The sequence below is a fragment of the Heloderma suspectum genome, chromosome 1, assembly GCF_057233095.1.
Source record: "Heloderma suspectum isolate Gila_16-S chromosome 1, 16-S_ref, whole genome shotgun sequence".
Classification (NCBI taxonomy): Eukaryota; Metazoa; Chordata; class Lepidosauria; order Squamata; family Helodermatidae; genus Heloderma; species Heloderma suspectum.
Window position 1 is genome coordinate 352186163 of NC_139458.1, and position 24199 is coordinate 352210361.

At 41.3% G+C, this 24199-nt stretch overlaps 1 protein-coding gene across 6 annotated transcripts in view; it reads left to right on the plus strand.

The window, feature by feature from the left end:
• ARID1B (AT-rich interaction domain 1B) overlaps nucleotides 1–24199 on the plus strand; it is a 536503-nt gene that overhangs the window by 45960 nt on the left and 466344 nt on the right. For all 6 annotated transcript variants that reach the window (XM_084827884.1, XM_084827885.1, XM_084827886.1 and 3 more), the window contains exon 2: nucleotides 2257–2451. In XM_084827884.1, coding sequence (XP_084684010.1) covers nucleotides 2257–2451 — 195 coding nt within the window. The remainder of the gene's footprint in view (nucleotides 1–2256; nucleotides 2452–24199) is intronic.

Sequence of the window (24199 nt, forward strand, 5' to 3'; positions counted from 1 at the left end):
TTCAGGAGATGCTGGAAGCAACACAGTGTTGGTGCCTGCCTTACCTCGAGTAACGGAATTCCAAAGAAAGGGGGGGCACTACACTGAAGGCTCCTCTCCTGGTGGACTCCCATCGGTCCATGTGGAACCACCAGGATCATGCCCTCTGATGACCTCAGTGACTGGGCAGGTTGGTAAGGGAGAAGGCACTCTCGGGTATCCTGGTCCCAAGTTGTTTAGGGCTTTGTACAGTAGTACTAGAACCTTAAGCTTGGCCTGGTAGCGAATAGGCAGCCAGTGCAGTTCCCTCAGCTTTTAAGACTCATGGTAATTCGGGAAGGGAAAGCTCCTACTTGTACTTTTCCAGTGTGGCAAGAGGTAATGAATTAAACATATATATAAATAAACCCAATAAACATCCAGGTTTGAAATAGACTAATATTGAGAACTTATTTGAGGCTAAGGGAAACAAGGGGGAAAAATTCAATAACCCAGGCCATGTTTGGATGATCAAATTATGGCATAATAAGATAAAATATGCACAAGTCCCATGTACCTGCACACAGCTCCATTGCTCCTGCTTTACTCCCTTCATGCAAATAGGGAAACAAGCTAAGAAACCACAGTTAACCATGGCTTCTCGTGACATCAGAACGGAGAAACTGTGGTCAATAGCTTCTGACCAAGCCAGGATATGAAACCATGGCTTAAATTTGGCTTCATAATGCTGGCTTTGTTGGAAGCCATAACCATAGTTCCTGGTTTGGGCATAATGGGAAGCTATGGTTAACTGTGCCTTCCTGGCTTCTTCACTCACTTGCGTGAAGAGAGGAGCGAAGCAGCAACAAAGGGGCTGTGTGGAGGTACACAGAGGTCATAAATATCCTGAGTTATTAAGCTAGGATTTGATTGTCTGAACACTGCTATAGAGTCCCATTAGAGGATGTAAGAAAAAGTTTAGGTAAATAGGAACAGAAAAGAATGATTAAGGGCTGGGTCCAGACATTGTCTTACGTAGCATAGACCTTTTGAAATCAGTGGGACTTAAGTTAGTCTCTAATTTAACTTAAATCTGGCTAAGTATGGATCCAATCCTATGAATAAGAACAGCACTTGTAAATACACTGAAGAAAAATAAAGTATGAGAAAAATTGGATTCATTCGTAACTTAAGGGGTGAAACAATTGGATATTGAAATATAACTGCTAGGTTGCAAACAGCAGTTTTGATAAAGCCCAGAAAACTAGGTAAATTAATATTCATGTGTGTTGAAAAGAGTCAACAACTGTTTGTTCTATTCATTTTAGCTTTCACAACTGTTTATAAGTCAAAACTGTGATCCACTTGGAATGCCACATTCAATTCTGAACAATTTGTTGCTAAAAACAGAGCTGAATGAAAGGTACTTCAGGGGAAGGCCAGCTACAGTAATGATAAAGTTGGGGTATTGGAGCATGATACACAAGAGTGCATGTGATAGTTTTATTCAGTAATTCTCCTCTGCGCATACTGCTGCATGTTGAACTGCCACACTGCTTTTCAAACTTGCTGAATTTAAAAGGGAATTGAGAGTTGGGTGCAAGAACTACTTGAAGAGAAACTGGATGCAGTGCGCACGCACTGTTTTCAGTTTCTCTTTTAACAGTTTTCATGCCCAAACCCTAAACATCTAATAAGTGGACTTTCCTGGAAAGGAATGGATACTGTAGTTTACTGTTTCTGAGATGTGTGCTCTTAAGAGGGTTTGTGTCACTTACTGTATAATGAGTAATATTAGCAACGAGATGCTATAAATACACTGTATGTATTGCCAAGAAAAATCAGTCCAGTTTATTATTTTCTGAAATCAAGCACACACAAAAATCGGAAGAGTCTTTTCATGTGAAGTGCAGTTTATGACTCACTTACTGACTTGGAATGCAAAACAGTAACACTGTAAAGGGTCTGAAAAAGAGGGCAATTAGAACATATGGGCCATAATCCAGTAGGGAGGAACCAAGCATGGAAATGGGTCCTTCCCATTGCCAAGTGTGCTCTTGAAGAGCTTCACCATTATGTAGCTGGCACTGGAACCTTATGAGCAGGCTTTTTTCGGAATTGTGGCTGTAATATATGAAGCCTGAAATTACACTGTGCTTTTTGAATGTTGAGGCATTTTTAGCAGATTTCGTTTCAGAATGAAGACATTTTGAAAATGTATCAACTAAGGTGGCTTTTTAAACCCTTTATACAGTATATTTAAAAGTGTATTTTAATTTTCCCTCCCCTAATCCATAGGGCAACCCGATGGATCCAATGTTAATGAAAAGACCTCAGTTGTTTGCAGTGGGCAACAACCCTCACACCCAGACGCAGCCAAGCAGTCCGTATCCAGGGCAGTCATATGGACCTCCAGGACCACAGCGCTTTCCAGTTGGAATGCAGGCCCGAACTCCAGGTTCCATGGGAGGAATGCAGTATCCACAGCAACAGGTTTGTGAAGAGATTTTGTGTACCATTCCCTTCTTCTATTTCTGTTCTTGGCCTGCAGTCTCCTTAATTTAATAATACCTAGATGACAAGAGGTGGATCAGAGTAAGGTATTCTTCTCAGAGGGTGGAGGTAAAAGATTACCTTACTTTTGCTTCCCTGATTTTATTTCCTTTATCAATGATCAACACACACATTTTAGGGAAGGGAGATGTTATTTACGAGAAATGTTCTCTTGCAGTGTCTTTCGGTTGTTGTTTGGTTGTCATAAGGTTTGTGCTACTAATAGTTTCCTCATCTGCAGTAGTACTGCAGGTTTACGATTTACTGAAGTGAGAACAATATTGGTCAGTGTGAGCAATGATTTTTATAACAAAGCTGTTTGCTCTCATCAAAATGGTTTTAATATATATCCTTTATATGTGTGTGTATTACATACAGAAGCACACATACATACACGTGTGTAATAAAGTGTAGTAAAGTGTAGATGGTATTTCCCCTGTCAGAGGTCATGTAGATTGCATGGGTCTCTTCTTGTCTAGTTAGGTTTTCCTGTTGATGGTAACTTTTTCTCTGCCATATCTCAGAGGGTTAATTACTTACATTCTTGGCATATATTGGCAACGATGCAGTCATTGTGTTTTGAATGGGTATAATAGATGAAGGCTACCCAGAGACTCTGCCTCTGATCAGGCTTGTTATTGAAGCCTGTGCTCTGTTGCAAGCACAAGGCTTTATTGATAATGAAGAGAAAACAGCATTTTGTCTCTACATGTGGCTAACTAGAATTAATTTTCTTTATTAATTGATGTTAAATATGACAAAGATGGAAAATAATGATCTGTCAGGCAAGTATATTTGTTATATTGCCATAGAATGTTCAACAAGTGGCTAATTAGTTTGCAACTATACATTCACAGTTTTGCTGAGGTATGGTGTTTCATCTTCTGAAAACATGGACCACATGTGTTGCATCAATGTAAGCCTATATTACCATATAGAGAAAGTTGCTTGTGATTATGGAGCACATTGGACCATTCACTATGGTGTTTAGGTTTCCAAGATTACAGCACTGGAGCTTGCTTCTTTAGAGGCAGTTTAGTGGAATGAATGCATTATTTTGGTGTTGCTTAATTGAGCTATTTACAAATGACAGGTTTTAAGGACTGTTACCTGACTGTTATTTGGAACCAAAGAAGAAGAGAAGAGTCTTTAGTGTTTAATTAGAGTTACTACAATTAACCAAGCATGCTCTTTATTTTAAAGGAATTTTATTGTTTGTTATTTTAAAATTAGTGTTGCATTTTTTCACTTGTGAATCATAGGCTAATTGTAAAGTATCTATCAGAAGTCAGTGATCTGGCTGCTGGCCCTATCTGTCTTTTTGCAGCATTAATATAAGAAATACTATGGTTATGACTAGTAATACACTTTGGAGAAGTAGTAAGAAGATAATTACAACATTGAATTTTTATTGAATGGACAACAACACCTAGGAATGATTTCACTTTGGATGGCCTCCGGAGCTTCATGTGTTTATTTTTTGAACCTCTAATGATCTGAATCCAGTTCTTTCCATATTGCTTGTACATTATTGTCTTCTTTATTATAAAGGATTAAAATTTGAGAATGTGGGTTTGCCAATTAAATTGCCAGTATGGTAAGTTGTCTTTGGCTAAAGCTGAGGAGTAAGTTGGCTAAGACTACTAATGGATTGATTCTTGGATGGATTTTGTCCTGTGATTAAATGAGAGCAGCCCTATTTATTGAGTAGAATATATATTTATGGACATGGGTATTATATCAGACAAGTGGGGCCCTGCAACAAACCATTGTGCTTGTCTGGTAGCCTTCAAAGCTCTCCCTTCTCAGCCAAGGAGGGTACCCAGAGCAGGAACAGTCTCCTTGCCTGAAGAGGGTCACCTGGGAGGTTTTTGATGGTGTGGAACAGGTCAGCTGTCAGCCAGCCTGTCTTTACCTTCAGAGCTTTCCCTTCTCAGGTATCCTTTTTTTTAAAGGCCTTGAAGATTGGGTGAGGAATCCTTGAATTGTAATGATTACCCCATTATACTATCAAGTTGCCCTGTGGCTTGTATAGAAGCCAGAATTCACATGGACTTATACATTCTTGGATGTAAGTAAGATCTTCTAAGTAGGGGTATGTTTGTATGCTGTTCGTACTGCAGGGAAATGTTTAGTGTTTTCCCTTTTCTGTCTGATGCTAAGCCTCATTGACTAAATTGAAAAAGGCTGCTCATAGCAGGATAAGGCTTTATGTTGTATTGTCTCCTTTAGAATTATCCCTTCCATTAAGTATAATTCACACTATAGAGGGAGGTGAGCATAGATTACGGGTAATCACAGAATCAAATTTGACACAAGAAAGAAACTTTATGGTAGCTTAGCTCTACATCTTAACCGTGGTCATCCGACAATGTTTACTGAAGAAAATCCCTAAAGTAGCACAATTGCATTATTATGGAAAATAGAAACATTACAATGATTTCTATCTTTAAAATGATGTAGCGAATTGTAGGTTAAACAGAAAATGCTTGCTGCTTTGGAAGAGCAATGCTTTCTTTAGTTATATGACACAATACCAGTTAGATGCCCCAAAGGCATTGGGACCAAAGGTTATCCCTGCATCTTCAAACATATACATTTAAAAATGAATTGGTTGTTCAGACTATTGTGTTAAATACCTTTGTTCCAAAGCAGCCTTCCCCAGCATTGTGTTTTCTAGATGTTTTGGACTACAACTTCCACCAGCTCCAGCTACAATGGCCAGTGGTCAAGCAGCATGGGTGCTGTAGTCCAAAATATGTGGAGGACACCAGGTTGGGCAAGTCTGTTCCAAAGACTCAAGCCTGTATCCAAAGGTCCTTTTGAATGGTCCATTGCAAGAGAAAAAGCTATACAGTGTGGACTGACAACTGGGACAGTTTTGATTACATCTGGCACCACGATCTGGCATCTACAGTTCCTAAACTAAATTCCTTCTTGTCTTCCTCCTTATGCTTCCCAGGAATGAATTATACTATGTCTGTAGGGGAGAAAGAAAGCAGCAGGTGGGGTGGAGATGGGGAAGAGTTAATAATTTTTCACCTCTCATTGCTGATCTGGGCCAAGTAATCAGCTATATAGATTCCCAAGTAGCAGTAAGTGATGTTGTGTTGGGCTCTAGTCCTCAAAGTTCATGTATTCAAAATGCTTGTAGAAGCATTTTGTCATTGAATTTTAAAATGGTTTGACCAATGTGAGAGCCACTTCAGTTGTTATGATTTTCCTCCATACAGAATGCACTTGCTGACCCTGTTCGGATATAATGTTAAACCCTTATTTAGTTCTGTATACACAAGCAGCAGCCAGCCTTGGGCTCGTTTACTCTCCTCTTCACTCTCCTTCTCTGATACTGCTGCAAGGAGAAGCATCTGCTTCTGATTTAAAATTAACCAGAGTTTCTCATGATGTTCAGACTGGGGGAACTCCGAGTAGTTTAAACTATAGTTTTTATTTAAGTGTCCCAGGGGCTCTAATCTTTTTATATTTTTTCATAGGTTTGATATTGTCTCGTCCTTCTCACTTTGTTTTTGCAACATTACTCACTGATTTAAGGGTTAAATCATAAATAGGTGTCAGACAAGCTATTAAATATTTTGCAAGCTCAAACACATCATAATCCATATTAGAAAACACTGTTCAATGCTCTCTAGGGAAAAATGATGCTTATGAAAGGGGAACAAATTGTATCCCTTTTCACTATATTTCACAGATCAGGCTTGTCAACATCTATGTAAAATAGAATAAAGTAAAACAAAATATTGAGCATATCATATTTATGCCTTCTCAGGATGGTTGTCTGCATCAGTTTGCAAATCAAATCAAAAGTTGCTTCTCAAGCTATAGCATTTTTGTTATGTCTGCTGCTGCTAAGCAGGGAATGTTTTCTGTAAAATATCATAATAATAAAGAGCAAGGTTTTTTAGACAAAGTCAACCTTATCATCTGAATCAAGCAGATTCTAAATAATTAGGTACCATCACCAGAGATTCAAAGCTCAGCCCTTCACAAAGCTGAAAAACTATTTATGATTTCTAGAATAATAGTCATGTTGGGCTATAACTTCATGTTGCAAACGAAGCACAGGATTCCCAACCTGGTATTTGACCTTGTAACACCAAAGTTTTGCATAGATGGAGGGGACAACACATTTTCAGGGAAAAATTGGAAAGCAACAGACACGTGCTTAACTCTTTTCCCACCTGTGAAGTTCTCTTGTGCAAACGTGCCAATCTCTTTGCCTTTTTAGCCTACTTTTCCCAGCTGGACTCCAACACCAGACATAACCCCAGCTAGGGGGAAATTGCCTTGTGGAGGGAGTAGATATTTGCAGGGAACACTGGGAACAAAAGCTAGTGTGAGAGAGGTTGTACACCTCACTGTTTTTTCCCTAGAAATGTCCCCTCCCTCCACCAAATGTTCATTAATTCTTCAAACACTGGTTTGTGAACCCGTGTTTGCTGATGTAACTTGTAATTCTGCACTTGGTCTGGTGTAGCAAGAATGACAGGGTCCTTTGGCATCTACTGCATCAATTGCCTAATTTTTAGACTCGTAGGCATCAGCAATAAAGTTTAAGACAGGTACACTGCACATACACATACATGGACCATGAGATTTTTCAACTTTTTTTATAGGTGAAGTCCAGCTTGTTAAGGATTTTCCTCTGTATGGTTCTGAACTATTTTATTTTCCACTTTTCATTAAAAAATAAAAAGTTTTGGTCTCAAAGAGTTATTTCAGGTGAAATCCAATGGTGTCTGTCCACCAATGGAACAGATACTGTTGGCGAATGCATTCCCCTCCACCCTGTAACTTAATTAAATAACTAATAATTGTCCCCATTATACAACTTTTATGGCAGTAGCAGAAGATCAGTTGTTGTTTTTCACTGTTTAATTTTTGTTCCCTCTTCTCTTTTTAGGCCCTCCTTTTTTACCTTTCTCTTCGTTTTTGCACTGTGTATTGCCTCCTTTAAACTGCCACTTTATAAAGGAGACAGTCTAGTGTCACTAGAGTCACCAGTGGCCTTGGTGGTTCAGCATGCCTTCTATCAGCTTAGGCTGATACTCCAGCTACAATCCTATCTGGACAGTTGTGACAGTTAGTGTGCTCTAGTAACCTCCCTTTTTGATTATTGCAGTACATTGTAGGTGAGAACACCCTTGAAAACATTCCAGAAACCTGCAGTTAGTCCTAAAAAGAGTGGCCAGGCTGCACCGGCTGATCCTATTGTATTATGCGAATACTTTGCTATCTGCCAGTCCACTTCTGTGCCCAGTGCAAAGTGTTGGTTTTAACCTTTAAAGCCCTAAATGACTTGGGGCCAGGTTACCCAAAGGAGTGTCTCCTTCCATATCTACTTACCCAGACCCTAAGGTCATTGTCTGAGGTCCTCATCCAGCTGCCTATCACCACCAAATGAGATGAAGCAGTAGTTACAAGAGAGGAGGGGGGCTTTTCAGTGGTGGCATCCTTTCTGTAGAATGTCTGCCCTAGAGAGGCTTGCTGGGCACCTATATTAGAGTTTTTTGGTGCCTTTTTATTCTTCCAGATACTGGCCGTGTTTGGACCTCACTTTAAGCCATGGTGGCTTAATAAACTAGTCATAATAGCTGATATTTAAAATAACCCACAATGCCCCGCCACATTAGCAGGCTAACAAACCACTGTGAGTAGCTTATTAAACTACTGTGCATAATCTGAGTCATCCCCCCCCCCCCCGTCAGTTCTCCAGCCTGAGCAGTGGCATTGTTTCACCCATTGACAAAGGAGCAAAAATCCTGGGTGACTCACAGAGGACTGAAAATCCTGGTTGCGCCAAAAAGGCATCGCCTAGTCAGGAAGCACCTGCATGATTACTCACAAAGGAGTGAAAATCCCATGTAAACTGAAAAGGTGGTGGGGGCTATAAAGTCTTGGGGGTTTGTAGGATTGGGACCAAACCTCATACAGAGCTGTAGCGCTCTTTCTCTCATTTGCTAAAGAGCTATAGTGCTTTCTTGCTAAAGTAGAATTCTGCATTTCTCCTCATAGCCATTATTGGTATAGAGGCTTTAACGTGTTCCCAATGCCGCAATTGCAAAAATGTGTAAATTCGCAAATTCACAAAAGTGCAAAGGGAAAAAAAGAGGAACAGAGGCAACTGTGGAATAGGGGGAAATGGTTGAATGGGGGGAAAACAGGCTCCCTTTTTGAGCCATCCCAGCAAACTGTCAGGGCGTTTGTAGGTGAGCAAAATAACCCACGGTGCACGACAGATGACACAATAATCCATGGTGAGTTAAATAACCCCTACTGCAGTCCATGGGTTACCAGAGTGAGTTATTTTGGCCAAATAAGCCATCGTGGATTAAAAAATTCCTGACAAGTGACACGATAATCCATGATGGGTTAAATAAGCCACCATGGCTCATTTAACCCATTGTGGGTTATCGTGTCATCCGAACCCAGTCATTTTACAAACTATTTGATTGCTTCTAGTTCTTCACATGGCTTTAATTTGCTGTTTGTTTTACTTTGATTTTATGTGTTGCATTCTTTTTACTCCTTGCTGCTGTTTTTACCTTGGTTTTATTATGTGCTGTTTTTATTTATTTTTCTATTTTATCTTTTTAGTTCCCATGTATACCACCCAGAGAACTCTGTTCATTGGGCAGTTTAAAACTACAATAAAAATAAATAAATTATAAAGTTTAAAGCATTTGGGAAGTTTTAGTTGAGAAATAAGATGGATAGATATAATATGCATGTAGTGGAGAAAGTTCAGAGAAAGACATTTTTCTTCCTCACAATATTTGGAACTCAAAATCGTCCGCAATTGATTTGGCAATGGATTCATGACAGACAAAAGAAAGAACTTCTTCATAGAATGCATAATTCACTGCCATGCAGTAATGTCCACTAGCTTTGATGGCTTTAGTAGGGTATTAGTCAAATTCATGCAGGATATGTATATCGGTAGCTATTAATCATGAAAGCTATATGAACGTGCTCCCATGTTCAGAGGCAGCATCCTGCAGAGAGCTGATGTGGAGCAACAGTGGGAGAGGACTATTTCCTTCAAACCTTGCTAGTGGGCTTCTTAGAGGCACCTGATGGGGTCCCAGAGGCATCTGATTGGTCATGGTGGGAAGCAGGATGCTGACTCTGTGGCCCAGTAAGGCTCTACTTCTATTGTTAACTGCAATTAAGGGAATATCTGGCACCAGCCTTAACCAGTGTTAACATTTAGAAGTCTTTGAAAATGCCACTTAAATTGGTTCCTGATGTTGGGTTATGGGGCACTCTGACTAGCAGTGCTTAATATTTATTTATTTATTTATTTATTAGATTTATTAATTGCCCATCTGGCTGGTCACCCAGCCACTCTGGGCAATGTACAGCGTATAATAAAACAGTTTAAAACAATAACATTCTACAGTAAAAACGTTTTCTAAAATACCCTAACCCACCCCAAATGCCTGCCTGAACAACCACGTTTTTAATGCACGACGGAAGCTCATTAAAGAGGGGGCATGGCGGAGTTCCCTAGGGAGGGAGTTCCACAGAGTGGGGGCCACCACAGAAAAGGCCCTCTCTCTCGTCCCCACCAGTCTAGCTGTCCTGGCTGATGGGACAGAGAGAAGGTCATCCGAGGCTGATCTTGTTAAGCGGCCTGTCTGGTGTTGCTGGAGGCGCTCCTTAAGAATCAGCATTATATCTGCAGCAGCCATAAATGGAAGAAATAAATGTTTTGGGGGGAAAATCTTCTTTCCAAAGAAGTGGGAAAACGTTACTGGTTTTAATGGATACTTTTGGGAAGAGCACATGGTATAGTACCAAATCTGCCAGTATCAGTCAGAGGAAGTAGGCAGAATCTTAAATGTAAAGGCTAGAAGAACTTTGCGAAAGCAATATTGGTGTTACTGATACTGATTATGTAAGGTACGATCTTCCTTTCTGCTTGCTGATAAAAATGCAGGGGAGCACTTTCTTTTAACACAGGGTTTGTTGAAACATCACTGCTGACTTTTTTATAAACCCCTGTGGATGTTTTTGGACAAAGTGGTATGTGTCAGAGCTTGAAATATTCTTGCGCAGTTCCCTTTGAACAGGTAATACAGGACATGTTCTAGCACATAGTTACTTGACATGCAGCCGCCTACCACTGGGAAAGAATGTCTTGCTTATATATGTCTAAGTTGATCTGTTAAGTTTGCCAGTCATTTTACAGTTTACATACTGGGCTATAAATGATTGCTGAGCTTCCATTTTGAATCATTGCTTTTGTTCTCAGAATAAAGCAAGGTGGTAACTGTGGGAAATAATTGAGGATACTAGAACAATTTATGATTAGCTGGGGGATAGTTTTACAGTGAATCCCAGGTAAATCTACAAATGCTTATTACTGCACTGGCTTCTGTCTTGGACTGCATTGTGTTCAGCACCATCTCTTACCTGGTAGCGTACAAAACACGAAGAATGTGAAGTTTCTAAATATCTAAGACCCATGTGAATGGCTGAGCTCTAGAGAATCCATACAAGGATTAAATCTTTACCTTCCAACTTTGGAATACATATTGTAACATACATTTTAACATAGTTGAATAGCTGTATAAAGACTCTGATCCTCTTTTCCCCACAGTGACTCAGAGTCAATGCCCACAGGTAACCACTCTCACTCACAAAGGAGATATGCCCTAAATCAGGGATGAGGAACGGCTTTAAGGCAGGAGGCCAAATTGCCCCTCACTGGGCCCTCTGCAAGACTGGTGACCCCTGCCCATTTTGCCTTTCTGAACTTCTCTTGGTGTAGAGAAAGGTATTTGGCTGGCACTGGGAGGAGTGGCACTGGCCATTCACTGTCTTGATTTGGGGTAATAAGAGGCACATGAAGGAAGACTCAGCTGGCACCAGGAGGAAAGGCTCCTCCCATTCTCCATATTCCCAGCTTCATGTACCACTTGTCCTTCTGGGGACAGTGAGGTGTGTGCGAACAGACTCAGCTGAGAGGTTCCCCATCTAGCTTGCAGAGCCTCCTTGCAAGCAGGCTCGTGTGAAGCCAGTGAAGAGACTCAGCCAGTGAGAGGCACATGAAGCACCCAAGTCAGCCAGTGTTGGGAAGAACCATGTCAGCAGCCACCCATTGAACAGGCTGTGGTGCAGGGATAGGTAACCGGGTGTCCTGCAGTTGTTTTGGACTCGCTGATTATTGGTCATGTTGGTTGGGGCTTATGAGAGTTGCATACTCCTGCAGTAGTTAGTACAGGTTAGTCCTGGCTCTCAAGTAAAGCTTTGCTGCTGCATTTCCCAAATGCAGTGAAAATACAAACTTCCTCTGATAATTTCCTTCAACATGTGTCCCATTGCACTGTGACTGCAAGTAAAAGGGAGAGTTATTCCGCAGTTGAGAGATAGAGCTGTCAGTCCAAAACCTACACCCCCTCTCCTCCCTCCCTCTCTCCCCACCGTGGCATTTTCTTTATATGGTGAGCTTGGGGAAAATATATCAGTGTTTGGAGACATGCTGTTGTGTCTCTGTGTCCTTCTGAATTGCTCACAAAGCTTTGACAGGACCCAGGTTTATTTAGGAGAGGTTTAGAGAACATTTGCTTCACTTCAGATGAATCCCAAATCTGTCCAAATCTGCACAATTTGGCGTGGGATTTGCAATTCATCTGAATCAGATGCATAACTAAATACTCTAAACTGGCCGTACTCAGATTACAGTTTGCCTCTGGGATTGTACCCAGGAAGGGAAGAAATCTAGAACAAGCATTAAGCTCGAGTGTTCCTCTGCTGCCCCTCCTGCTGTCCTCACTGCAGTAAGAAATGAACAACTAGACTGGAATATCTCATAACTTTTGGAATATTAAAAGAATCCAATTTGCATATTCATTTGATCTTGTGTAAGGATGGTGGTTGCAGGAGAGCCATGGTCTGATTCCTGAACACTTTGGCGTGGAAAGATGCCTGAACAGGGCTTGTGTTGTAGAGTTGTACTTTACTAGGTGAACATTTGCTTGCCCGCCCTGCTTGGGGAGAGATGATAAATATCCTGAATGAATAAATTGAGCTTGCATGCAAGCTTCTAGTTTACCGTTTACTACTCTACACTTTTCATTCACCATTCCCAAACAATGTCTCAAACCTACTCTGATGACATTTTGGGCAGTGCTGTTTGTATTACGCAATTCTGCAGGAAGGTAGTATGCATTTCTGAGAATTGTAGTTTTCCATTTGCCCACCATATTGTAAAAATGTGAAGAGAGGAAATGTGTTGGATAGCTCCTGTGCATTTGTCTTCACACAGAAAGAACTGTGAAAATATAACTTTTTTTTAGCCTAACCATTTGAGTCAGTTCATGTGTTATACAGAAGCAGGGAAATCAGAGGTGAACATGATACTTTCATTGAGGTCAAAAGAAGAGACCCAGAAGAAGGCATGAGTCATTCTTGCTTCTGATTTTCCTGCTTTTTATGTAATGTACAAATTAATGTCTCTTAGAGAGACTGAACCCCTAAGCAAGGACTATTTTATCTAATGAGACTGAAAGCAATAATCTTTGGATTCAGTTTATATGTTGAAATCTTTTGTTGTCATTAACTTTCCCCATGGGGTCTCTTGTCCTACAGTGAAGCTTATTCATAGGTTCTTACCCATTCATTTACCTTCACTGATAACTCTGAACTGGTATCTTGGCAGGTATTGTTTTAATTAATAAAATATGGAAGGTCATACTGATGTCAATATTTCCCTTCTAACTAGATTCTTCATCAAAAAGTCCTGAAAATGCTGTAACTTACTTCCATCTAGACATAGATACCTTAAGTCTTTCAGTGAAAGCCTAATAGATAAAAGATGTGAATGCAAATCTGGTAAGAACAATGGGAGTTTTGCTGTTTACTTCTATGGGATGTGAATTGCACCATAGTTATCACACCCTACTCTGTGCTGAAACAATAATTTTTAAGTAATTGGCAGTCCCCCTGAAGATTATCAAGGGAAGTGTGTAAAACAGCAGGAAATAAATATTGGATGTAATCCAGTTCAAAGTACTTAAGGCCTTGTTGGCATTATATTTGTTGCGTTTCCTGATTTAACTTTACAGATTTTCCTGGTTTAAATAAATCTCATAAAGGAAAGGTCAGCTGAGAGTCTGATGGAACAAAAATGCTGTCGAGGTTTTTGATGGTGTACCAGTCACCATTATAGGTACAGCTAAGTCTCTGTTGATGCAGATATTGCCAGATCATCAGAATAAATGGGCTGCCTTTGAAACTGAATATTTGACATATGAAGCTGCCTTATTCTGAGTCAGTATATACTGCTCTGGCTGTCATTGGCCCTTAGTACTTGGTCAGATATGTTTTCCAGCCCCTGAGATAATTTCCAGATACTTGAGATAATTTTAACTGGAGATAACAGGGATTGAAACTGAGTTCATAAATAGCACGTGTTGAACTACTGTGCTTATCCCCACCCGCCAGCCCCGGATTTAATTACGATTTGCTTTCATTTTATACTCCCGGGATATGGGGTCCTCCAACTGTGGTGGCCAATGCAATCTCCTTACGACTTCACAAGTAGAAAATGAAGCCTATGTGAGAATTCTTGATATATTTCTGGGTCTGCCAGTGATAACATTGGTGCAGCTGTGTTACCTCAGACTGACCTAGAAATAACCCAGCTTAGCTGGAGTTCATTCAAGTAAGTGGAGATGACCTGCTAGAGAGCATTGTTTACATGCCCCTTCTTCCAATAATGATGTCAAGTTACAACCCAAGTCATCTGGTCCTGGATCACGATGAATACTTCTTTAATGTTATCCTAGGCTCCAGTGTACTGATAGACTGAGAAGATTTTTGTCTCTTAAAGATACATAGAGGAAGTAGGTTTTGGCTGATGTTCATTTGTATCCTTTACACTTTCTTTTATAAAAGGAAAGGTTTGTGCTTACCAAAGCTAGTAATCAAATTGTATTATAAATACTTCCCCAAACTGATTGGTTTTTTATTTACTGTACTTTAGTGGTGTGTGTGTGTGTGTGTGTGTGTGTGAGAGAGAGACAGAGACAGAGAGACAGAGACATACTCAGTACACTGAAGGAATGGGTAATATTCTGAGTGTAGGATCAGTAGCTTAAGCCCAAGCAATTTTTAATGATGATGCATTTTGAGAATACAAAAGATGTTCAAAAGTTGTCTGACATAATTTTGTCTCCTCTGGAATCTCAAAGAAAGGGCAGTAGCATGTCAAACTTTCTTTCATGTAATTCCAACTTCTTCTTTAATCAGTCTTTCCCCCCAAAATTATTAAGAAAGGATTTCTAATTTTCCTTAAAATTATGAGCCAGTGTTTGAGTCCTCTAGCAAAATAAAATAACAATCATATAATTATTCCCATAAGGAAGGAAAATCATCAGGATTTGAACTTTGGTTCTCTTAATAGTGTGAAAAAATGTTTTTAAGATAGGTAAAACCTGTTGAATGCTTCTTAAGATTGAGAACTTTTAAGGAAAAAAGAAACACTAACCTTGTAAAAACTGTCTACATCCTAAACACATTCACTTGCAGCTGTCCCACTGATTTCAGTGGAATATAATTTCATGAAAATGTGGTTTGGATTGTAAGGTTTTTTCTTTTTCGGTTTTCTTGTTGGCTGTCTCCTTTCTTTTCTGCCCGCTAACCAGAGTAATTTCTTTTAACAGTTTTTTGTTTAGCAGCTTACTTTCCAAGGGTGACCACAAGGAAACATGTTAAAAATGACTTGTGCTGTAGATTTAATTATAACAATTACTTTGGCTCTATTAATAGCCAGCAACTTGCATTATGTGTTATTAATGCCCAGGAGCCATGTTACGGTAAACTCTACTTATTATTTCAGATATTCTCTGCTTTCTCCAGACAGTTATGATCTTACGCTATTATATTTAAGTAGTTCGGGGGAAACTGTATTAAAAACACACACACCTAAAACACCCTTTAGTGAGGCTTTATGTACCATTTTATGTTTGTTTACGATTCCTTTAAAACTCTATTACAGTGAACCCCAAATTATAGAAAACCAGATGAAATGTCCAGCTGCAAAGCTTTGTTTTAAAAAGGATTGGAAGTTGTCTGATCTGTAATCAAGATATGTGTGTTCCATTTCCCACATTGCTGATTGGAAAGACCACCTCTTCCATATGAATCTACTTGAACCTTAACATTTTCAAAAGCTCTGCTCCAAGGGCTCCCGCCAAATGAAGTGAGGAAGATAACCACTAGAAAGAGGGCATTTGTGTGACGCTTGTTATAGAACTGTCTTCCTGGAGAGGTTCACCTGGCACCATCTTTATAGTCTTTTCAGTGCCAGGTGAACACCTTTTTATTCACTCAGGCTTTAAAAATGATGTACGTTTCATTGCTTTGGCCTCTCAGCTTAAAATTTGTGTTTTAACAGTGCTTCGGTTTTTATATTTGTTATTGTTTATATTATATTTTAATGATGTATTTGTTTTGTGAGCCACCAGAAGACTTGTGTTATGGGGTAGGGATATAAATACAGTAGATAATAAACAAACAAATAAATAAAACTTGGTTTAGATTTATTATAGAGTAATCCTAACCCCCAGATCTAGCTTGCTAGAAGAGATTAGAATTAGGTGGGTGTGTCCTCTAATGCCAGGGTAGGTGGGTTGGCTCTGCTCTCACAGAGGCCTCTGCTACACTTGCAGAGAGCTCCATTGGTGTAGGTATACTGCTGATGGTGTCCCTGCAGGCAGTAGCCTATGGAGGGCCCAGAAAGTGTTGTTGGAGGGCGGGGTGGAGGCAGTAGCTAATGGAAGGCCCTGAAAATGTTCTGGCGGTGGGGTGTGTCAGGAAGGCCCTAGCTGCCTCTTGCAGTCCCCTCCAATGGCCAACTCAGGACACAGACGACGAGGATTCTTTCCAAGGCTTTATTCCATTATGACTCTTACAGATACTAATCACTAGCGACTAAGCAAGGAACAGCACTGGGGAAAGATAGCAGAGTAGCCTAAGCTCTAGGTAAGGCAGTTGGTCCCCGTTTGAAGGAGAACCACGGGAAGACTCTGAACTTATGGGCTATGGAGAGATCCTCCCTCTTTCCCTTGGGTCCTCGGGACGTGACAGTTGTTTTAGTGCCAAACGAACGGAGCGCCTCCTTTCTGCGCCCTCCATCTGTCGTCGCTCCCTGCGTCTGCACCGAGCGTCCAGCAAGCCCCCCTCCAGCGCTTTCTCACTGCCAGGGTCACTATCTCTCCCAGGAATGCTGGCAGGAGGAATCTCTGCCAGCTGCTGTGCTTGTGAGAGATGAACGAGCTCCTCTCCCACGGATTGCTGTTCTTCTTCAGAATCAGAACTGCTCTGGGGCTCTATGGGCTCAGTTTCCACCCTGACAGGGTGACAGCAGCCTTGGATCTGCCAGATCCAATGCTCCTGAGGCCCCCCAGAATCAGGCCCCTCACCAATGGCAGCCTGGAGCAAGCACTGGGATTTATTTTCTCTCCTCTTGTAAGCAACAAGAAGGATTAAAAACAGCTTGGGAGGAACAGGGGCTTGTCCATGATGTGCTGGACTTCAGTGGCACTCAAAGAGCAATTCTGAAGAGTGGTGCAATTTCAGGAATGATCCAAACAGCAGTGGTTGTACCACACATAAAAAACAGGGTTTCACTGGAGATCCTCCATTAGGGATGTACGAAAGCCACTTACCTTTTCGAAGGGTGACATTCGCGGTGAGGGGGAGGCGCTCCGTCCCTCCCCCCAAAATTGTCTCCGGCTGGCTCCACTCTGCGGCGATTCCGCGGAGCTGCAGGCCGGGGCTGCCCGCAGCTGGACATCTGGCCGCTGGGCAGCCTGCAGGGACGCAAATGGCAGCTGCCGTAGCTGCCGCCATTTGCGTCCCTGTATTTTGCCGTGATAGGCTACGTAAATATTTACGTAGCTTATCATGGCAAAAAACAAAACAAAACAGCAAATGCAAATGGCGGCGGCTGTGGTGGCCGCCATTTGCGTTCCCTTTTATTTTGCCATGATAGGCTACGTAAATATTTATGTAGCCTATTACGGCAAAAGAGGTGGGCACAGATTTGCTATGCCATTTGCGTCCCTCTCTTTTGCCATAATAGCCTACGTAAATATTTACATAGGCTATCACGGCCAAAAAAAAAGGAACGCAAATGGCGGCCGCCGTAGCCACCGCCATTTGCGTTTCCTTTTTTTTTTTGCCGTGATAGGCTACGTAAATACTTACGCAGCCTATCACGGCTTCCGCAGGGACGCAAATGGCGTCCCTGCGTTAGCTGTGATAGGCTACGTAAGTATTTACGTAGCCTATCACGGCTATAGTGAAGAAGTGAATGGCAGCTGCAGACGCAGCCACCATTCGCAAAGCAGCGCGAACGGCAGCAGGTAGGTGTCCCGTTTCACGCCTCTTTCGTGGAGTGAGGGGGCGGGGGGCTTCGTTCTGCCACGGATTTCGGGGGGCTGAATGCCAGTGCATTTGGCCTCACTGAGATCTGTGGCGGAATTCTGTGACATCCCTACCTTCCATACCCCTACCTTCTGTGAATGTGTATGTGTTAGGTTTTCACCTATTACTTGTGTCAGGGCATGTTTAACTAAAACCAAGATACTAAATGTCTTCTCTTCCAACTCTAGGCCATGGACGGGGGTTGTTGGTAGAGTGCAGCTTCCATCAGTCCTAGCCAGCATAGTCAATGGTGAGGGATAATGTGAGTTGTAGACCAACAACCTCTGGACTGCAACTCACAGTCTGTATGATGCAATCATTCTGTTCTGTGGCTTTACAAATTTTAGCTAAAATCATCCCGATAAAAAGATTTACCTTTTGAGAAAATCTGAATCTGATCATTTGCTTTATTTTGGAAATTTGTGTTCAGTACAAGTTTGGAATGGAAATTTGAAGAGTTCTATGTGCAAAATGATTGAGTTAAATTGTCCTAGAAGACAGTTGTTATAATTCATAGTTAGTGTAGGAACCAGCACAGTTAGTCTAAGACAACCTTCCTGAAGCTGTTGCCCTCCAGATGTGTAGTACTAAAACAGCCACCATCCCCAGGCAATTATATAAGTAGAGTCAACCTTGGAGAAGGGATTCATAGTTGAAATGCATTTAGCCTACCATAATAAACTGGTTTTCAGTATTTATTGAATTTTCTTCCTGCCCCAATTTTTCTCTGGTTTTTGGTGCTGCCTCAACCTGTTTTCCCCATTCTCAGTTCAGAGTGTAAGTTCTAATGTATAGCACAAAAACAAAAACAGTGAATACACGTGCCATATTTTGTGGTGCTGCTGTTAGTTATCAAAAAGATAAAGGCAGATGGTTTATATAGTTTGGAGGATCTACTGCAGGATGTGAGGTGTGTGTGTGATTAAGGCAGGGAGTAGCGGAGATGGAAATTACTCTTTGTATCATATTATTAATGATGTTGGAAGACAGATCTTCTTTATTCACATTAATGGTCTATTTTGGATTTGATTGGAATAAACTGACAAAAGATGGTGTTTGGAAATGAAACATGATGGAAAGCAGTTAGTGTAAACTGCCCAGTAATTTTTCACAGGCAGGAAAAAGGCAGCCATTAGAAAGTGGGATTTATGCCAATAAAAAGATAGTAAGATAAATTGATCGTCTGGCTATATTTCTGTGCTGTAAAAATGAGTCTTGCTACTCTGTGCCTCTTCTGTTTTCTTTGTCCTAACGCTGGTGCTGTGGGTTTACCCTTTCAAGAAGTATAAATTATTAGCATAGAAGTAATAACCAGTACACTTTTGGATATTAACATTTCTGACTTTTAGAACATTTTCCCCATACAGCAGGAAATTGAGCAGGATTGGATCTTTTTGATCACCTGATCTCCAAGTGCGAAAGGATTCTATGAATAATTAACATGCTATCAGATGTTGTGAGGGCCATTGCCGTAGATGGCTCTTAGGAAGGATTAGGTAAATTCATAGAGGATAGATCCATCAGTGGCTAATTACCATCGAAGCTAAGAATAACACCACCACCCCCGCCCCCGGTCAGAGGAATCATCCCTCTGATTGCCAGATGTGGGGTCAAATACCAGGAAGTGGCTTTCTCCATTGCACCCATCTTGTGTGCTTCTTAGGGGCATATTGCCAGTCCCTGCTAAAGAGAGAATGCGAAATAGATGGACCTTTTGTTTGATTCAGTTAGAAATTCTTGTGTCCTTAGGTCCGTAGCATGCAAAACTACAGGCCTGTAAGTAGCCCATGTTACCATTGGGTTGTATGGTAAAGGTAAAGGTGTCCCCAAACAGTTGTGTCTGACTCTAGGGTGTGGTGCTCATCTCCATTTCTAAGCCGAAGAGCCAGCGCTGTCCGAAGATGCTTCCGTGGTCATGTGGCCGGCATGACTGAACACCGAGGTGCACGGAACGCTGTTACCTTTCCTGCCGAGGCGGTACCTGTTTATCTACTTGCAATTTCTTGCTTTCAAACTGCTAGGTTGGCAGAAGCTGGGACTGAAGACAGGAGCTCACTCCGTCACGCAGCACTTGGGTCTCGAACTGCTGTCCTGCCGACCTTCCAGTCTGCAGTTCAGCATCTTAACCACTAAGGGAGCCATAGGTAAAGGGCAAAAGAGTGAGGCTCTACAGGTTTGAGGCAAGGGTTGGGATGGCATGCTGTACTAGCAAGCCTAGGAAGCTGGTTCAGAGGTCAGGTTAAAGACAGAATTGATTGAAGGCAAGGGTATAAGGTGAGGAGCTTCACCAGCAGGAAATCAAACAAGAGTACAAAGAAACAGCATACACAGAAGGGCAAGAAGGCCAGACATAGCTCATGAAGTGGGGTGGGTGGGTGGTGGGTGGTGACATACCTTCAGAACAGAGGGCGCTCCATACTTACCAGTGGATGTTGTTGACGACAGCACCCGAAGTGTTCTGATGATGCCTACACAGAACTCTGCTGGTTATTTCCCAGCCACATGCCTGATAGTGCTGTCTGAGCCATCTCTAACTCAAAATGTCCACCTGCATGGGTAAGCGCTGGTTTATTACCATCTATTCTACTGCACGGTGCGGATGTTGGATGTGAGGAGTACAGCAGCACTCAGGCAGGTGACTAGAGAGGCAGAGCTACCTAGACAGCAACTAGGGAACTACGTAGACACTGCCACAATCTGGCTGTTAGCCAGGCAAAGACTATAGCCCTACCTGGAAGCATTTATAGTCAGGCTAGGCCAGGAGGAACCTGTGGGCTGTCAGGTGTATGGATGTACTGTTTCTTTGGTCAGTAAGTGAGGAATAGATGTTGTCTCTCTGAATAAATTATACAAAACTTGATTGAATTGTAATTTCACAACATAATTTCAATTTTTAAATACCCTTTTATTTCTTTGCTTAAATAATTTTAAGGTGCAAAAGCTCAAGGGAAGTCATGGGGAATGTGTAACATTTCAGCACCTCACTGATGAACTGGCATTCCATAAATATAGAGAACCTGCTCTAGACATTGTTACAGACACAGAGTATTACTTTGAGGTTGCCCTTGAAAAGAATTGCAGTATTTTTTCAATTCCATTCTGTCATTAATTTTTCACCCTGTTTTTTAGCTGTGCATTAAAACAATTTTAACAAGAAGTGCATTAACTAAGAACAACAACAACATCCAGCTGCATTACAGCATTTCAGGTGGTTATAAAACTTTACAACATTAAGAATTGATGCCTGAGCTTTCCTGTTTTCCTTTTTTCTTTTTGTGTCATGTCTTTTTAGATTATAAACCTGAGGGCAGGGACTATCTTGTTTTTATTGATCTATAAACTGCTCTGGCAGTATTTCTGGTTGAAGAGGAGGGTCAGGGGTGGGCAACTGGTGGCCCTACAGATGTTTGGCCTACAACTGCCATCAGCTCTCTAGCCAGCATAGACAATGGTGAAGGATGCTGGAAATTGTAGGCTAAAACACCTGGAGGGCCACATGTTACCCATTCCTGGAATAAATGCTTTAAATAAAGCAAGCAAATACATTAACTGCAATACATTTAGTTTGGAGCTGCAGCATACGACAGTTTTCTGTGCTGCTTGTGTTAAGTCTGTTAAACCAGAAATTCCTCTTCCTGAGCTATTCCTTTAACTGTCTTTGAAAAACACAGTTAACCAATTTGATTACAATACTAATGTATTATGAGAGTAAAATAATCCTTACAACAGTGAAGTGTTTTAGGCTGCAAACCACATCTGTCATCTGACTTGGGAGCCGTTTTGGATGCTTGTCTTCTGGAAATAACTTTTGACATAAGTATAACATTACCAGAAGTTTTTTTGTCCCGTGCTGTACTAGAAAGCATTACGCAAACCTTCTTCCAAGTTTTTTTGTTTTTTTTTTTATGTTTCAAGGCATCACATGAAATAGTGATGAAATCATGACTCATTGACAAGCAAGCTTTCTCTTTGGAAAAGACAGATGGAGACAGCAAAATGTTTTTAAATCTATTGTTAAAAGTGGTGTATTTGCATTAATCTTTTTGTTTTTCTATTTATTGTGCAGTATTTGCTATGTCTTGGAGGAAAAGCACACGCCAATTGATTGGCTGTAGTTACAATTATAGAATATTTAATGAAGCATCTCAATTTGGTAGAGTAAGATGGCATAATTAATATGACATAGTACATCTATTCATAAAATATGGAATAATTCTGTTTTGAATCTGAACGAATTATTTCTAACTTTAGTCACAACCAAAGAGGAACACTGCAAATCCAAATGAGTAGAAGGCCATTCAAGGGCAATAGAAATTAGTTCTTTACTGAAACAGCATTAGTGAAATCCAAACTCTTTTGCTTTTAAGAAAAGGATTTTGCGCTGCCAAATTATACATTTGAAATAATTTCCTGAAATATGCTTACATTGGGTCAGTTCAGACGACATGGTCAAATGTGCTATAGGCTCATTCCATAGGTTTCTGATCCTGGCTTGGCAGTAAATTATGGTTAGCCATAACCAGTTTTCCTGATTTGGACAGCAAACTATTGTTACCGTGAACCATAATGTGGAGAATAGAATCAGAACGTAGGAAAGAAGGATGAAGCACACAAGTACACTGCACATTTCTGATACCTGAATAGAGCCATTGTAGCATGTTTTTATAGCCGTATAAATGAAGCCATGAACATTGTTTTTATTTATCTTTCTCTTCTTGTCTCTTGGCAGTTGAGAATAAACTCCTGAATGATAAATAATAAAAGCTTGTTGCACCTTTCCTGAAAGTATTGAAATTGGAGACCATGTGATGGATAGGACTTGCAGAGCTTCTGTCCAAGAGAGACAATCCACATGTAACACTTCTAATTGCTTAACCATGGTCAAGCAGTTGGAAGTAGACTGCAGAACTTTGCGCTCTCACCTACACTTTCTGGATCATAAATTCCCCCGCTAACCTTAACCCTAGCTAAGTGTTACTTTCGTATGATTGCAGCAAGAGAAATAAGCCATGGTGGCTTATTTCCCCCACTGTGTGAGCTGCTCACATGCCTGCCAGATTTCCCTAATTACCATTGCTGGCATGGCTTGCTATGTTGTCCGAACCCTGGCAGCATGGCTTGAGCAACCCTCAAACAACTCAACAACACCCCTTGGATTGTTAACCACACTGTGATCATATGAACCGGGTCATTGGCTGCATTCACATGTAACACTTAGCTATGGTTCTTCTTCATGGTCTCTGTGTATCACACATATGGGCTCTGTGTCTGCGTGGAGCCCTGTTTCAGGAAAGTTCTATACCTGAAGAATCTTGGCAGGAACCCTCCCTCACCATCCCAGCATACATATCTCTAGGACATTCCCACTCATTCCCTCAGTTCTCTTTCGACTGCCACTGTGGTAGCCTCGTTAGGGAACTTCTCTGCGTTCAGTCAAATCTGTAAGCATTTCATTGAGGTTTTTTCTCCTCTCTTTCTCATCTGTGTATCATTCTTCATCCTTTGCTTCATTTTTTATTATTTTATTGTTTTATTTTTCACAATCTAGTGATTGCCCGATTGGGCATATGGCCGTCTAAGCTCCCTTTCGGAAGTGTGTCCGTTGTGGAAGTAAGCCATCTCTGACTGATGGACATTCTTTGTGCCTTTTCTGCCTAGGAGAAAGGCATAAGGTTGACACTGGTGCACATTCTCAGTCTTATACCAAACAAACCCAACGAAACTGATCTGATCAGCTGTGCACCGTTCTCTGGAGGAAGGCACTGGAAGCAGTGGAGGTACTGAAGGAGGCAATGGCTGAGCCTTCTCGTAGCCCCCCAGAGGGCATGTCTGCTTTGCTGAGGCCTATACAATTGTCGGGGTTGGAATAGCTCCTTAGTCTAGCTCAGACTTCAAGACCAGCAGAGTCTCCAAGCAGACAAGACCCACCCATGCTAAGGCAGCCATTGACACTTCCATTGGCAAAAAAGCCCAGAGCTGCTAAGTTGTCAGCTACACCTTCTTCTGAGGCTAAGAAGAAGAAAAAGAAAAGCACTAAAAATGTGGCAGAATCAGTACAGGACCGACTGTGATCACAGGCTCTGATGGCAATACCTGCTCCTCCATCAGTGCTACAATCCCCGATACCGATGGCTGTATCAGTCATGACACAAGAACCGTTTCCAATTGAATCGACATTGGAGGGTGAAATCAGGGACCCTTCCTCAATCCAACCACCCCCTTTGCCACCTCA